The sequence below is a fragment of the Eupeodes corollae genome, chromosome 2 (assembly GCF_945859685.1).
Source record: "Eupeodes corollae chromosome 2, idEupCoro1.1, whole genome shotgun sequence".
Taxonomy (NCBI): Eukaryota; Metazoa; Arthropoda; class Insecta; order Diptera; family Syrphidae; genus Eupeodes; species Eupeodes corollae.
In genome coordinates this window covers 84,282,463-84,298,516 of record NC_079148.1, presented here as the reverse complement: position 1 = coordinate 84,298,516, position 16,054 = coordinate 84,282,463, and the positions used below count along the sequence as shown (strand labels likewise).

The 16,054-nt window shown below is 32.5% G+C and overlaps 1 protein-coding gene across 5 annotated transcripts in view; it reads right to left on the bottom strand.

Moving 5' to 3' along the window:
- Positions 1–16,054, bottom strand: part of LOC129946364 (protein kinase shaggy) — an 86,294-nt gene that overhangs the window by 12,398 nt on the left and 57,842 nt on the right. For all 5 annotated transcript variants that reach the window (XM_056056514.1, XM_056056517.1, XM_056056516.1 and 2 more), the window contains one exon: positions 6–196. In XM_056056514.1, the coding sequence (XP_055912489.1) occupies positions 6–196 (191 nt within the window). The remainder of the gene's footprint in view (positions 1–5; positions 197–16,054) is intronic.

Genomic DNA, 16,054 nt, shown 5'->3' with positions numbered 1-16,054 from the left:
CTTACCTTAAAGCGTCTATCTTGTAAAACTTTTTTAATTGCTACCAATTCTCCGGTGTCGCATAATTTTGCTTGAAAAACAACTCCAAAACTTCCATTGCCAATAACTTTTGTGTCTGTGTATGAAACTTCTTGTACACGATCAGTGCCTTGTCCAGGTGTGGCAACAACTGTTGTAATTTTCGAACCGTCTCTGCCTATAATTTTACAACAATTAGTAAAAAAAAATTCTTTAATAAATACCATAAGAACCAGTTTGATACAAGAGTTGCGCGTAAAAGCATTAATTTACAACAAACAAAATTTTTAAAAAACAAATAAGGTCTATTGGAAGCTAGCAATGTTTTTAGGCTTCAAAGATAAATGAATGAAATATAAACAGTTTTTAATTTAGTCTTATTGAGTTTGTTGAAAGAGTTTTGAGTATTTTTTTTTTTAATGTTGATACAAATGTCACTAAAATTAAAATAGAGCTTAAATAAAAATTTTATTGACATCTAAATCAAATGTTTGAATTGAAACTATAAATCGAAACTATTTCAAAACTAGTTTTGTCATGAATCTTCATACTTTTCCCATTTTGAAAAATCTCAATAATAAGGGTGTTATATTTCGTTATGAAAATGAAGATAAATACTAAAATAAATGTTTAATAGACAACATTTCATTTCGTACGACTTTTACGTATTCATTATGGAATATTTTATTAGGTGTAAGCCAACTCAAGATTTTATGTGTTGAACTTCCTATAGAAACGTTTGGATATCACCGAAAATAAAACTATTTTAAGATGGAACTGTAAATAACACTTAATTACAACAGTTTTTGAGTTATTTTTAAGTTATAATTTATGAGTTATTTTGCAATTATCTTTTTTCCAAATATAAAATAAATAATAAGTACTCTTAAACTGTTCTATATCAAAGTAATTTTGATTTCCGTTATAATGATACAAACTTAAATGATGTTAATAAGTTTTTAATTAAAGCCAATGTGTGCTTGTCTCTCACCTATCGTTGCATATTGTGATTTATTTGAAAGACTTTATTCTTTTTCTTCATTTTTCGAACTTTGCTTTGTTACAAAGATTGACTTTAAAAATAAAATATTTAAAATAATACCGTTAGCTGAAAGACATTCAATAATATGAGGGCAAATGCGAGAATTCTAGAATCGCTGCTAATTAGCTATTAACGATTGAAATGCATGCTGTATTACCAAAATCCGGATTGAAATTTGCATGCTTCAAATTTACCAGTGTACATGATATATACACAATTATGTATGTACGTAGACTTACAATAAAGTACTAGTTTGAATAATTTAAATTTAATACCCTTAATCAAAACTGATGATATAAAGAAAGCTAAAGCGAAGTATTAAAAAACAAATTATTTTGATTTTAAGTTTATTTGGTACATAATAAATTATGTTTGATTTGAGAACAATTAAGTGGTGATTCTCATCGGCTTTGTTGATCTTTTTGATGATTAAATGAAAACAATTTTCATTTGATTTTTCCCAACGTTTCGACGGTGATTGCCGTCTTCTTCAGGGGATGTCTTTATTCACATAAATGATAAGAGTGTTTATTAAATACATACGAATATTATGTAAAGCTTTCAAGTATGACTTACATTGATTTAAATATTACAAAAACATTAAAACAAAAATAATTTAAACAATTAAAACAATTAAAATTTAAAGCGCTTCCGACTTTGAAGACTTGTCACTGTTAAATGTAAACTGTTGAATTGTTTTTGTCTGAAACTAAGGAACAGTAAACGGCGGATATGTTTTGAGTGTCTTGTTTGCGGTTCATATTATTTTTGTTATTTATTATGTGAAGTGTTTCTAATGTATAGCGTTTGGATGTATGTTTCTCCGTTGCAAGAATTTGGACTCCTTCAAAGTCTGGTTGATGTCCTGTTTCGATGAGAAAACATACATCCAAACGCTATACATTAGAAACACTTCACATAATAAATAACAAAAATAATATGAACCGCAAACAAGACACTCAAAACATATCCGCCGTTTACTGTTCCTTAGTTTCAGACAAAAACAATTCAACAGTTTACATTTAACAGTGACAAGTCTTCAAAGTCGGAAGCGCTTTAAATTTTAATTGTTTTAATTGTTTAAATTATTTTTGTTTTAATGTTTTTGTAATATTTAAATCAATGTAAGTCATACTTGAAAGCTTTACATAATATTCGTATGTATTTAATAAACACTCTTATCATTTATGTGAATAAAGACATCCCCTGAAGAAGACGGCAATCACCGTCGAAACGTTGGGAAAAATCAAATGAAAATTGTTTTCATTTAATCATCAAAAAGATCAACAAAGCCGATGAGAATCACCACTTAATTGTTCTCAAATCAAACATAAACATCAACTTGGTCAAAATTATAAATCATTGCATAATAAATTAATGGATTGGGGTCGAACTACATAATACTGCATGATCAAAATGCTGTATCTCAAGATTCTGTATTTCAAAATTCTGTATATCCAAATTCTTTCTTCACAAAACAAACTTGACATGTAGTACTAATTTTGTAGTACATGTTCGTTGAAATGAACGAAAATGTACGTACATATTTAATAACATATCGGTACCGTACATGTACCGAGTATACTGACAGAACGACACCGAACCGAAAAGCGAAGGAGCTGCCTTAAGTTTTAAAGTTTTCAGAGATAAAAATACTAAGCATTTTGTAACGGTTATGTGATTGACTGAAGTAAAGTAATACATTTATTTCTAGACAAAATAAAATAAAATATTGGCAATACATGTTATCAAACAGAATGAATTCCATCATATGATCTCATAGCTGTGAACAAAAATGATAAGGATGATATCGTATTTTTTTTAATGCATGAAATTATATGAACACATTTTTGATTGATCCATAACTTATTTTATGTTTGGGTATAATACCTTCCGCTGGTATTCCATTCAATTTCTCTTTTGTTTTATCGATTTCCTTTGGAATGGAAAGAGCAACACTATGTTCTGGCCAAAGATCTTGTAACTTGCCGATAAGTTGTTTCATATCTGATTTAATATATGTTACGAGTATTTATTATTTGCATGAAATTTTAGTAAATATCAATATATTGTTTTGAAACTCCAGACGAATTATTAAACTCAAATTACATTGTAATAATTTTGTTCCACGTGTTAAAAATGTACATCTATACTTTTTTTTTATATATAGGTTTTTTTTAATAAATGTCCCTGAAAACAGATTTTCCATTGAACTGTTTACTTAAAAAAACGATAAAGTAAAATAATATACAAATGCTAGTAAAATACATTTCATAATATATTTTATAATTTCAAAGTAAAATTATTTTATTTTATCAATGAAAACCTTGATAGGTCGCCTTCAAATAATATGTATTCAATAATTTTATTTCGTACTTTATTAATTAATGCATCATGAGTGCCAAATTGTAAATAAAACAAATTTCTTACACAAAGTAACTCAATTGAATGTTGCTCCGTTGTAAATCATGTCAATTAGGAACAAAAAAGTTTGCTTCGTTTCGGTGCTTATACGATATCGTTTAAATTTAAATAAGAATTTCGTGTTACTTTATGATTTAAAAAAATTGGAAAGTATATTAAGTGCTTTTTAAGAACGTTCAAACTTTCGAACCAAACTGGATTTCAACTACAACATTGCTTTCAACTTAAGAGCTTTGGTTTGCAGGATAGTTTTTTTTTCTACTCTGAAATTGGGCGCCATGAAATAAAATTAACTAAGTAATATTTTAAATGGATTAACTGTTTTTATTTGCTTCTTTTTATAGATGTTAACGATGTGTCCCAAAAATTCCACATACCCTATCAGAGCGAATGAGTTACTTGACCGGGTTTGAAAACTGAAATAGGAAGCTTAATTTTGAGAACCTTATCGACTTTATAAACTCTGTGCGGAGCAACGATCATATTGAAACTGTTGTTGTTTTACCATATCTTATATTCTATATGTATATTTTTATTCTTTGAACTTATTTCATTTAGGTTTTGAACTTTACTGACAAAAATATAACATTGGACGTCATTACACCTGAATTTGAGAGCAAGCACACAAGATGTATCTTTAAGATATTCTACTTTTAACTTTAGAACAGAATTGGTTAAAACAACATAGATTGTGTTCTTAATGTAAGTTCAGTAGTAAAGCACTTTTCAAAACGTGTGCATTGATAAAACCAAAGCTATAGTAGTCCCTCAGAAAAGAATAGCACGCTCTGGTTGCTTGAGCAAAATATCGTCCAAATTTATATACATGCATACTTGTGTTTGCCAGGGTTCGGTACTTCCTAAAGTTAAATTTAAAACAAATTTCCTCAAAAAGCAAATAAATGGAACACTTTTCATAAACCAGACAAAATGTTTAAGCATTTTGATTGATTGTGGTAGCACATTCAATGTTCTATTGCAATATGCGTTCAATTTCAATACATGTGTTTTAAATTCTGTGTTATTCAATGTTATATGTTTCACGGTCGCTTTAATTAAGTCAAGATCTAGTGACAGCGAAGAGTAAGATTAAGAAAATAACTTTCACTTCAAATGAACTTTCAAGATCTACAATGAAGACATTATTTTTAGATCTGAAACATACATATACATATGTAGTATATTTAACGCATACGAATATTGCTTCTTTTTTCGTAATCCACACAAATTAGTATTTTACTTAATTTTTTTTTTAATATTCCGTCTGAAGATTGTTTAATATTTTAATTTTACTTGAATCCGAGTAACTTTTTGAGCGTGCTCGTACGAATTTAACACTTTTCGACGATGTTGATGTCGACGATGCATTTGAATCGGTTTTATCGACATCATATTTTAATCTTTCACTTGCACGTCGTCTAAGTCTTGTTTTTTTCACTTCATGCTCTAGCATTTTATCGTCTGTAGCGGCGTCCTCCTCATCACCATCATTATCAAATGATGGAAGCATTGAATTTTTACGTTCTGTATCGGGTTCACTACCGTCATCATCCTTCTTTTTTTTCCGCCTTACTTTAATAACTTTCTTTAAACGCCCCGTTTTTAACACTTTGAAAATGGAATGGGGTTTAAAAACAACACAGGTTTTATCCCAGGATATGATTTGAACTTTAAACAGAATTATATTAAAAGGTTCAGATTAGATTTAAATATTAAACAGAGATTATTTAAAAATGGCCAAAAGATAGAAAAACACCGAACTATTACGACCCCGTTTTATTAGAGGATCAATCATGAACTAATTAAAATTTGCGCATTTCATGTGTTCAAGAATATAGTGCGACATAGAATTTAAAAAAAGCAAACAAATGTAGATAGTTAGGTACTTTAAAAACATTGAGATGAGAAAAAATATATATCTAGTGATTGATTTTGTTTGTATTTATATACACATGTATGTTTATATTTGTGGCTCTTCTTTCGATAAATGTTCTTATCTTCATGATTCCTTCGACCCTCACCGTTTCTAACAGCTTAAGGTAAAACTTTCTAGTCTTATCTAATTTATACAAAAACAATCAAATGTTACAGACGAGCGACGACGGCTTGGCGATGATGGTGAATGCATTTTTATTTTTGTAATTACATACAAATCTTGAGCACATCACGGTATTGGCATTAAGAAATGATGATGCATACGATTTTTACGCAAGAACTTTTAAAACATAGTACTACACATACACAACACATTCAGTTGTTGACCTTGACATCCTTTTAATTATGATATCCGGTTGTAAATTATTGATTTGACAGTCGGATGGGATAGGCCTGTCAGAAATGTATAGGTCGTAAGTATATCTATATATACACCTATCTTCACTCGATTTTATCTGTCAATTGATTGTTTAATATGAACAAGTAAGTATACTCGTATAATACATTTTCAATTGGACACACCAATTAAAAAGGAAAATATTTATTTTTTCTCAAGAATTCACAAAAACGCACAATTTTATCAATTAAGCAGTTCAATACTAGATTTATGCATAAATAATTGATAAAATAAAAACAACATAGCTGTGGTGGTGTAAAAAATAAATTGGTGTAAAAAATAAATTGACATGCGCTTCTTAAATGGCAATTAAAAGTATATTTGTGTGTACTCAGCTTAAACTAATTCATTCTTTTATTATTTCCGGTTATACAATATTAATGGGAGCAGGTCGAAATGCTGAATTTAAAAATATTGTATGGTCAAAATTCGGTGTGATACCATATTGTCATAATATTCTGTATTTCAAAATACTGTACATTTAAACTATTGTATCTTAAAATGGTGTATTGTCGAAATACTGTATCTCATAACACTGTATAATATTGGAGGTTTTGACGGATCAATAAGTTTGGTGCAATTGTTGATTATGATAGGAACAATTTGTGTACATATATATGTGAGAGAGATACAAACAAGAAGAAAATGAGAAAGAGAGAATGGATTTTTTTTAAATAGCTATGAGCAGCAGAAATTCTCTTAGACAAACTCAAAATTGTATATACTAGTTTTTGTTTAGTTTTGTTCTTTTGTCATTCTTTTTAATAATACTACTTCTTATTTTAGCAAATTTTTACAATCAAGTTAGAACTTTTTTGTTGTTCTTTGATCATAAGACATTGCATTGCATAAGCGAAAAGAGCTTTTTCGCAATGTATGATAATAACATTTATGTCGATACATTTCCATCAGCCAATCTAATGTGTTATTCCAGAAACGATGGTGAGATATATCGCAATGCTTCAATATGCTATCTAATTGTGCAATTATTGAAAAACTTAAAATTTGGAAACAATTATTATTAAAGGCTGTAATTGGATTCCTTCAGTGAAATTAAAATAAGACAAATGGAATGTAAGAGGGATTCACTTTTAAGATTTTAAGAAACATGAATGATGAAATTTTATCGAATTTTATCTACGTTTATTACTTTTAAGAAAAAAAGTTATTTGGCGTCAGTTTTTTGTCCATGAATAGGAAATAAGCCAACGGCAGACATGTTAATTTGGATGTCTTTTCGTCTTTTGTTTGTATTGTATTGCTTGCATAGCATTGACTGCCTGTCATAGTTTTTTCTAATTTCTTTCAGTTGAACAAAAAATAAACCAGTGGAACTCCTTATACCAGGACCTAAAAGCATCTATATACATATTATGAATTAAAATATAATTGTTTCATTATTTTGTGTAGATATAAAGTGTATTTGTACACTGCTTTATCGTCGCAACGTGGTATCAGTGCAAAATGTGACGCATCGCAGCGGGATTAAACTTTGAAATCATCATAATAAAATTGAAACAAAAACCAATGTTTTTTTTTAATACCTTAACCCTTTCTCTGTATATGATAGTTATTACAAAATAATTTGGTGTAATTCTCATCAAGACATGAGTGCTGGGAAACGTAATTTTAGAATATTAAAATAAAGGCTCTTTTTGCTCAAAGCGAATCGAATACTCGATTTAAAACGAATGTTTGAGGAACAATATTTTATCAATTGTTATATAAATGTAAGTTTTTTTAGGGTTTTAATTGTCTGGCGGAGGCAACGCACCATGAATTTTTGTTTTACCCATTTTTTGTATTTAGGTTAAGAACATTTAAGTTAATACTATTATCCCTAAAGTAAACTCATTTTTTATATAACATTAGTTAACATACGAATGTACTGTAAACTTTTTACTTTGTAAGTTTGTGAGCCTCGTTACAAATTGCATTCTATCTTCATTTACGTAAGACCGTTTAATTTTATTCGGGAGAAGCTAATTTTCATATGAGCTTATTTAAATAAAACTAGCAGAAAATACTATTCATAGAATTAATGTGATAATTTACAGGCAAATCTTTTACTCTTAAAATTATATGTATGTATCAAAAGAACTATTTTCTATGACTAGTTTATACTTAGTATGTATTTGTGTTTGCAAGTGTGTATACATAGATACCAGCGCTCTTACAATGAGTAAGTTACCATTGAAACAGCATGCGCTGCGCTCAAGGATCTTCTGAAAAAGGTGATTGAAGATCTGGGCCCGTAGTACAGGGTTCAGATAAATCAATATATCAAGGAGACACACAAGGAACTCGTGGCGGAATATGAAAAAACAGCTGCAGCGAGTATGGAAGTAGAAGAAACAGGAACAACCAACATCGTTCCTGTTATTGAAGAAAACGACGGCCCATCTATTTGCTCACTGGTGACGAGGCCGAAAACGAAACTCCCTTCACTGAAGTCAAAAGCAAAAAAAAAGAAGAGGAAAAAATTAATTTCAGAGACTGAGTCAAAGAAGCCAATAAATGAGGAAACCGAGGAACCAAAAACTGACAACCCGCAATCAGTAGGAAATATCCCACCTCTCGAACTTCTTCAAACTGCAAATCCCAGAGGACCAAGCCCACCGCAAAATGAAAAAATAACTACTGACAAATTCTCATGAAAAACCTTCTTATACTAAAAGGGATTCACCACACAGCGATTGAAGTCGAAGACGAGCTCAGAATCGAAATTAAGGTTTCGAATTATTAAGGTAACAACACCCTTCAAACCAGCTAGCAACAACGCCAAGCCCAGGAACAAATTCGTCGTTGAATTGGAAAAATCCTGATTTTGGAAAAAACTGAAGATCACGGGACGATTGAACAAATACAAAACAACAAAAGGAGCTAATCAGAAGATTGAACTCCCAGCAACAACACGGAGTCAGCTTACCAGCGCGGCTTACAGCCTTCCAAGCAAATAACCGGTCCGGAACACCCCGAGGATTCATTAATTTTTCATTGAACTTTTTATCTTACAACAATAATACTCGTATTTCAGTTTATTCTTTAATTTCTTAAAACACACAATGTATATAGCCCCTAAATGCCAACAAAAACCTTTTATCATTAAATATTTAGTTATAAGTTTAAGTTAAGACAATTGTAATATATGAAAAGTTCAATTAAGATAAATGTAACAAAAAAAACCGATTCGAATGTTTCGATTCCCCAAATATCAAAAATTAATTTTTAGATCAAACGCGTCGTCCCTTGTCAGAATCCAACTCTCTCGCATAGACCAATTTAATATCTTACAAAAAAGCAAATGCTTAGTTTATGCGTGAACTCAAGGAAAGTAAATCAAAAATGTTTGCAGAATTTACCTCTAACATAAATCCCAAATCCACTACTACTAAGATATGGCAAAACATCTGGCGACTTACCGGTAATCCTACCCTACTTGCAATACTGTGTATTCAATAAAATAATGAGTTTATAACACATTCATCTAAATTGTGTAATTTATTTTCCCAAACTTGGTCTGAATATTCAAAAGATCAAAATGCCCATACTAACTTCAAAACAAACCTCAAACCTTGTAGCTCATTCTTGATTACCATATTAGAGAAATCCTAGTTAGACGACCTCTCAAAAGCTCACAGCATTCTTATATTAAGGGCAAATCTACGGAGACTGCCCTCAATGAGGTAGTACGTACTGTAGAACAAACAATCCATTATAAAGAATTTACTCTTGCCACCTTCCTAGTCATAGAAGGTGCTTTTAACAACGTCCTTACCGAATCCATAGAAGAATCGCTCGTTAAGTTCGGTGTAGAAGACTTCATTCGAGAATGGATTATTTCCATGCTCAGTGGTAGGAAGATTCGAGCCACATTAGGACTAGGAGTTAACCAAAGTAAAACTGAACTGTTGCTCTTTACGACCAAAACTAAAGTACCGCCCTTCGCGCTACATCGACTCAACGGTAAAATCCAATCATTGTCTTCCAGTGCAAAATATTTGGAAGTTAGACTCGACCCTAAACTAAACTGGAAACTAAATATTGAAGTACGGGTTAAGAAGGCCTGTTTTGCCTTCTACGCCTGCAGCAAAACTTTCGGAAAAAAATTGGGACTTCAGTCGAAGATGATTTTATGAACGTACACAGCCGTAGTACGTAAAATCTTAACATATGCGTCGATTGTGTGGTGGCCTGCTCTTAGCAAAGGCTATAATATTGATACGCTAAAGAAGGTTCAGAGAACAGCTTGCGTGGGCAACACAGGGGCCATGCGTACTTGCCAAACGGACGCATTAAACGTTATTTTGGATCTTCTACCCTAAATGTAGCTAAATGGCTCCCTGAAATTACGCCATAGGAAATTACGCCAAAAACTGTTTTGGAAAAAAAGCCCAAATAATTTTGGTGTAAAAAAATAGGAAAAAGCGCCCAAAAACAAAAAGGAAAATACGCCAAAAAGTGTGGAAATTAAGCCAAACTTTTGGAAAAAGAGCCAAAATACTAAAATGGAAAAAACGCCAATAAAAAATAAGAACTTTTTGGTGTAATTTCCAAATTAGTATTGAAAATTAAGCCTTTAAAGAATGGACAGAGCTTTTTCTGGCTTAATTTCCAAAATTAATTTGGAATTAAAGCCCAAAAAGTCTATGAAAGAATCTGAACGTACGACGTAACATGGAGCGGCGCGGTGCAACCCGCGTGGCGCGGCGCCGCGCGCGTCGCGCCGCAACGGCGAACGCGACGCGTACGCCCTGCCTCCCCCGCCGTTGATTATATCATAGGTACTTGTGCATTTGTTTTGTAGAACACATTTTCTTATAATTTTGTTTATTTCAATTTGTCAATTTTTGTATAGGTATTAAATGTAAACCTGAAGGACATCTGCCACATTTTCCCTCCCGACAACACGGACATTGGTCAACGAAGTTCTTTGCTTTTACACACAATCCATCACTTTTTACTTTCATTTTAGCACCACAATTGTTAATATAACAAATGTAATGAACATCTTTTTTATACACACATTTTTTTTTGTGTATTTGTTTTTGTTCTGTTACGTACAAAAGTTTGCTATTTTTTTGTTTACCACTTATAATTTCATAATCAAAACTTTCCATTTTGTCCATCGCTTTATCAAAATGCTCTTCTACTAATGGTAGGGAAACAACAAACTATCAATCACTACTGATCACGTTAAAAAATTTAACAAAATATGCTCTTCAAAATTCGTGAAAAACATGTAAAATACTGTTATTTGCCGTTATATAATTTTGTATACCATATGAATACATTCGACAAACATGTACTTTTTTGTTTTTGATTTGGAAGAACGAACGGTTAATTTTCTGGCTTTTTTTCCTTATTTGATTAGGAAAAAAAGCCAAAAAGTTTGTTTTGTGGCGTTTTTTGCTTTAAGATTTGAAAAAAAACTAAAAAGTTTATTTTTGGTCGTTTTTTCCTTTTTTGTTTGGAAAAAAAGTCCAAAAGCAAATTTTTGGCGTTTTTTCCAAACAAGAATTGTTTGGCCTTTTTTCATTATTCTAAAAGGAAAAAACGCCAAGAAATTTTCGGAAAAAATAGCCAAAAAATCCGGAATTAACACCAAACTCTTTGGGTTCTTTTTCCTAGGAAAAAAAGCCAAAAAATTGTATGGAGAATTTTTGGCGTTTTTTCCATTTTATTTTTTTGGCGTAATTTCCTATGGCGTAATTTCAGGGAGCCTAGCTAAATCCCATTCCTCCTGGCGCTATGAAGGGTAAAATCTTTTCTATCTACCAAACTGAATCAAACCGAAGGTGGAGCAATTTACCCAACTGCATTATATCTAGGAAGATATGACCCACCTATAATAAAATTCGTACAAACGATCTTCTGTGCAGGCCAAGGCAAGACATAGCCAGGATTGTTGCGGTTTGTACCGGATATTGGCCTATTTTTAATTCAATTCGTCAGTCAAAAGATGAAGTATGCGATGGTAAAGGTACTTAAATATTGGATTTAGCTCACTCTTTAGATGCTAGAGTTTTGAATGGAAGTTGTGCAGGAGATGTTAAGGGTGAATACACATTTATCCGAGGAACGGCGTGTTCAGTCATCGACTATAGGATAGTTTCTGGAAGGTGAAATGATCTTTTGAGAAGTTTTAGTGTTGGGCCTTTAGAAATCACATGCAATTCAAGGCCGGCAGATGAATTATCTTGTTCCAAGTTGCTTGAGCTCCTTCCAAAGCTACATTGGAGTAATAGTTCAAATTTTGTACGGGCTTACCAAACTAATTTAAATGAGGAACTCAGAGGGTGATAATTTAAACATGACCAGACTTACTGATATAATGAAAACTGCAGTCCCAGTAACCAATAACTGGAAGCAGAAGAATGATTTTAAACAAGAATGGTTTGACTTGGAATGCTTTAAAGCAAGAAAAAAATCATTTACTTTACTAATGCTTCTGAGAAAATATAACTTGCATGTCTTTAAGACTATGTATGCGTCTGCGAACAAAGAGTACAAACACATCTGCCTTGCCCAGCGTAAGGAAAACGATGAACAATCCATACAACGCATAAACTCAGCGATGTCTTCGGCAGAATTCTGGAAAGCGGCTAAAGCAATTAACGGACGGCCTAGTAGGATTGGATCTTCACTGCACGCAACCGAGCTTCAGGATTATTTTAAAAGTTTACTCAACACTGCGCAGTTTTCACCCCTGCCTCAATATGCTGCTCCGGTTTTCTTAGACGATATCCTTGATTTACCGTTTACAGTGCTGGAACTTCGGACTGCTTTAGAAAAAACCAGAGCTGGTAAAGCCCCAGAAGATGACAGGATTCCTTCAGAATTCTATATAAACTGTACGTCCGAGTACCTGTTTTCACTCACCAAAGAATACAATAGAATTTTCGAAACCGCAGAGGTGTCAGCCTGCTTTAAAAAAAGCAATTATCTATCCGCTGCATAAGAAAGGTGCGTACGATAATCCCAAGAATTACAGGGGCATTTCTTTTTTGAATTCTTCAGTGAAGTTATTCAGTGCACTTATTTTTAAAAGGCTAACGGAGTGGGTTAACGACAGAAACATACTCAACATGTTCCAAGCTGGTTTTAGGAAAAACCACTCGACTGTAGATCAGATTTTCACCTTATTTCACATTGCCGATTACTTTAAAAGCAAAAAGAAGAAGCTATATGCTTTTTTCGTAGATTTCGGAGCTGCTTTTTACTCCATTGCCCGTGCAGCGTTATTCTATAAGCTCTATACCTTGGGTATCTTAAGCAAAGTTGTGAATCTGCTGAAAGCAATGTATGAAAACAATGTGTCTTATGTTTGGGACGGACAATTTACATCAGAGGACTTTGAAGCGGAAATGGGAGTAAGGCAAGGATGTGTGTTGAGTACTTTGCTGTTCATTTTGTTTATAAATGACATTGTCGAGGAAGTGGGAGGGGGTACCGTACCTCATTTTCGCTGACGACATAGTTTTTCTGGCGGAATCAGTTGACGGAATGCAGCTCATGATCAACCGTCTGGAGCGCTACTGTGATCTTTGGAACCTGACTGTTAACCTTGGAAAGTCTAAAATGATGATCTTCAGGGATGGAGGTGCAAGATACTCGAGAAACGAAAGGTGGACCTAGAAGGGTCAGAATTTGGAAATTGTTCGAGAGTATAAGTATCTCGGTGTATTGATCTGTGCTAACCTTAACTTTAAAAAACATTTCGAAACTAAATTAGCTGAGGCAAAGAGAGCTATTTCTTCAATCTGGGGACGTTGTATAGAGAGTAGGTTTGTGGACCATAGCGCAAAGATCTAGATATTTCGTGCCACTGCTTCTTCCATCATGTTGTATGGTGCTCAAGTGTGGGGTTGCTGGCAGTTTGATTTTGTTGAAAAGTTTCAAAGATATTTTCTTAAACGCATTTTTCGGTTGCCGGCCTGTACTCCAAATTACAGGGTACACCTTGAAACTTACTGGGTGGTGTAGCGCGCTCAGCTTACAGTGGTTATACCTTGGAAGCTCAATCTTCTCAGTATAGGACGATATACAGCCAGCTCGACTACAACTTACAAGGAAGCTCCTACTTCTTAAATAGATTACCGCTTTCAATGATAAGTACGATATTTAAAGTAATAGGGGAAATGATCAACCTTAACTACATTCCACATCGTCCGGACCTACCTATTTTGTGCGATATTTGCAACCTCAAGGAAAGAGAAGATATTTATCATTTTATTGCCAGATGCCCGATTCTAAGTGAATTTCGAGTCAGATTCTTCGGTAAATCCATAATGACTATGAGCGAAGTTTTATGTTTTTCGAATGGAAGTCTTGGTTGGGAGAAATTGTATACATACACAACGATGGCACTGAATTATAGAACCCGAATAGTCGAAGGCGACTTTTAAATTTTATTTTATTTTTCTATTTTATTAAGAAATGTATAATATTGTTATAATGTCATTCTGGTAGACGGCTTTAAGCCAAACCATATTAAACTATGAAATTTATTGTAGATATAATTGAAACATTATAAATAAAGTTTCTATAACTAACTAACTATAACTAACTATTGGCCTATAGGAGTTCATGCCGAGAAGTTAGGTATTTCCTACAACACCTTCTGCCGAAGTTGTATTGACCAAAGAGAAAGTGAAACGATAATCCATTTCCTCTGCAAATGTCCTGCTTTGGCAAACACAAGAATGAAATACTTTGGTAAAGCATTCTTTCACGAACTTGATGAGCTATCTGAGACAAAAATTAGAGACCTAATCTTTTGTCTCAATGCGACAAAATGGCTCCAACATAATCGCAAGAAGCTTCTCTATAAATCTGTCCATTTCTACCTACCTAACTTCAAAACAAAAAAAGACGAATTCCTGAATAGCTCTCCATACATACCTTAACTTTTTCATTAATTGAATTAGAAGCATGCTTAAGTAAAACCAAGCGGTAAACATCCGGCAGACAGAATTTGTTACCCAATGCTTAAAAACTTACCCCTTGATATAAAACAAAGCCAATAACGTACTCAAACCCGCAGTAATTCCACAAAGTTGGAAAACTGCAACACTAATTCCCATACCTAAACCTATAAAAGATTAAATATTTATTTTATTAATTTTATCGCCCAATTTCCCTCATATCTAGCTCTTCTAAAGTGTTAAAACAAATTGTTGCAAAACGCCTTATGTGATTTGTTGAAACCAAGAAAATCAAACAGAGGATGTGTTGACGCACATCTTCACTTAGATTATTACATCTCTAAAGTTATATCCTCAAAAATCATGTGTCAGTGCTTTTGCTTGACTTTGAAGTCAAGCGGATTGTTGCTATAGTGCTCAACAATTCTAAATCATGGAATATTGCAACAAAAAATAAAATGCACGACTGGGTCGCACGACCTGTTTAAAAAAGTACATATAGAAGATTTGAAAATATACCTGTAAAATAAGTTTGTCTTCAAAGCTATAAATGCCATTTGATTTTTCAAAAAAAAAAAAAAAAAACGCGCAATTCTTCCCAAGACACAACTCATCCTAGGCCATTTCATCCCGGAAGTAATATATACTTGTAAGCGTACTTAACGAAAACAATTGTTTATGTATTCAACTATTTCGTTCAAATCTTTTTGCTTTGGATAGCCTTATTTTAATTTAATATTAGAAGAACCAGGATGGAAAGTAAATTATCTGAAGATAAGAAAGAGGAAGAATATGTATGTTTCAATTGTAAAGCGATCGCCTATTGGTTGTGTAGTTAGGTAGGTGTCTTAAACGAACATATAATAGTTCTCATGGCGTGCTCATTATGCAGATAGAAAGATAATGACATGTTTATGATGATAGTGAAAGAATGTTATTGGTAGGTAGAAGGTACCTACTACAATCCAATCACATCCCTTCTTTCCTACAAGTTTTCAGCGCAAACATGAAATTATTACGTTCGGTTTATTTTTTTTCGTTAAAGCACAAGAAATTGCTTTTCATGTGTTGTTTACAGTCAGGCTCTTGTGCGTTTTAGATTTTAGTTATGAAGTGACACGTAAGCAGTAGTTGTAGAGGTTGTACGTTTCTTTAACTAGTACTAAGTATTAATTCTTTTATGTAATCGAAAGCAAGTAAAATATGTGTTAAACAACCTTATTCTTAAAGAATAATATTTTAAAATCATATATACAAAAGTAATAAGATATAAATTCTTGATAGACACTTTAAAATATATTGTTGATAAAA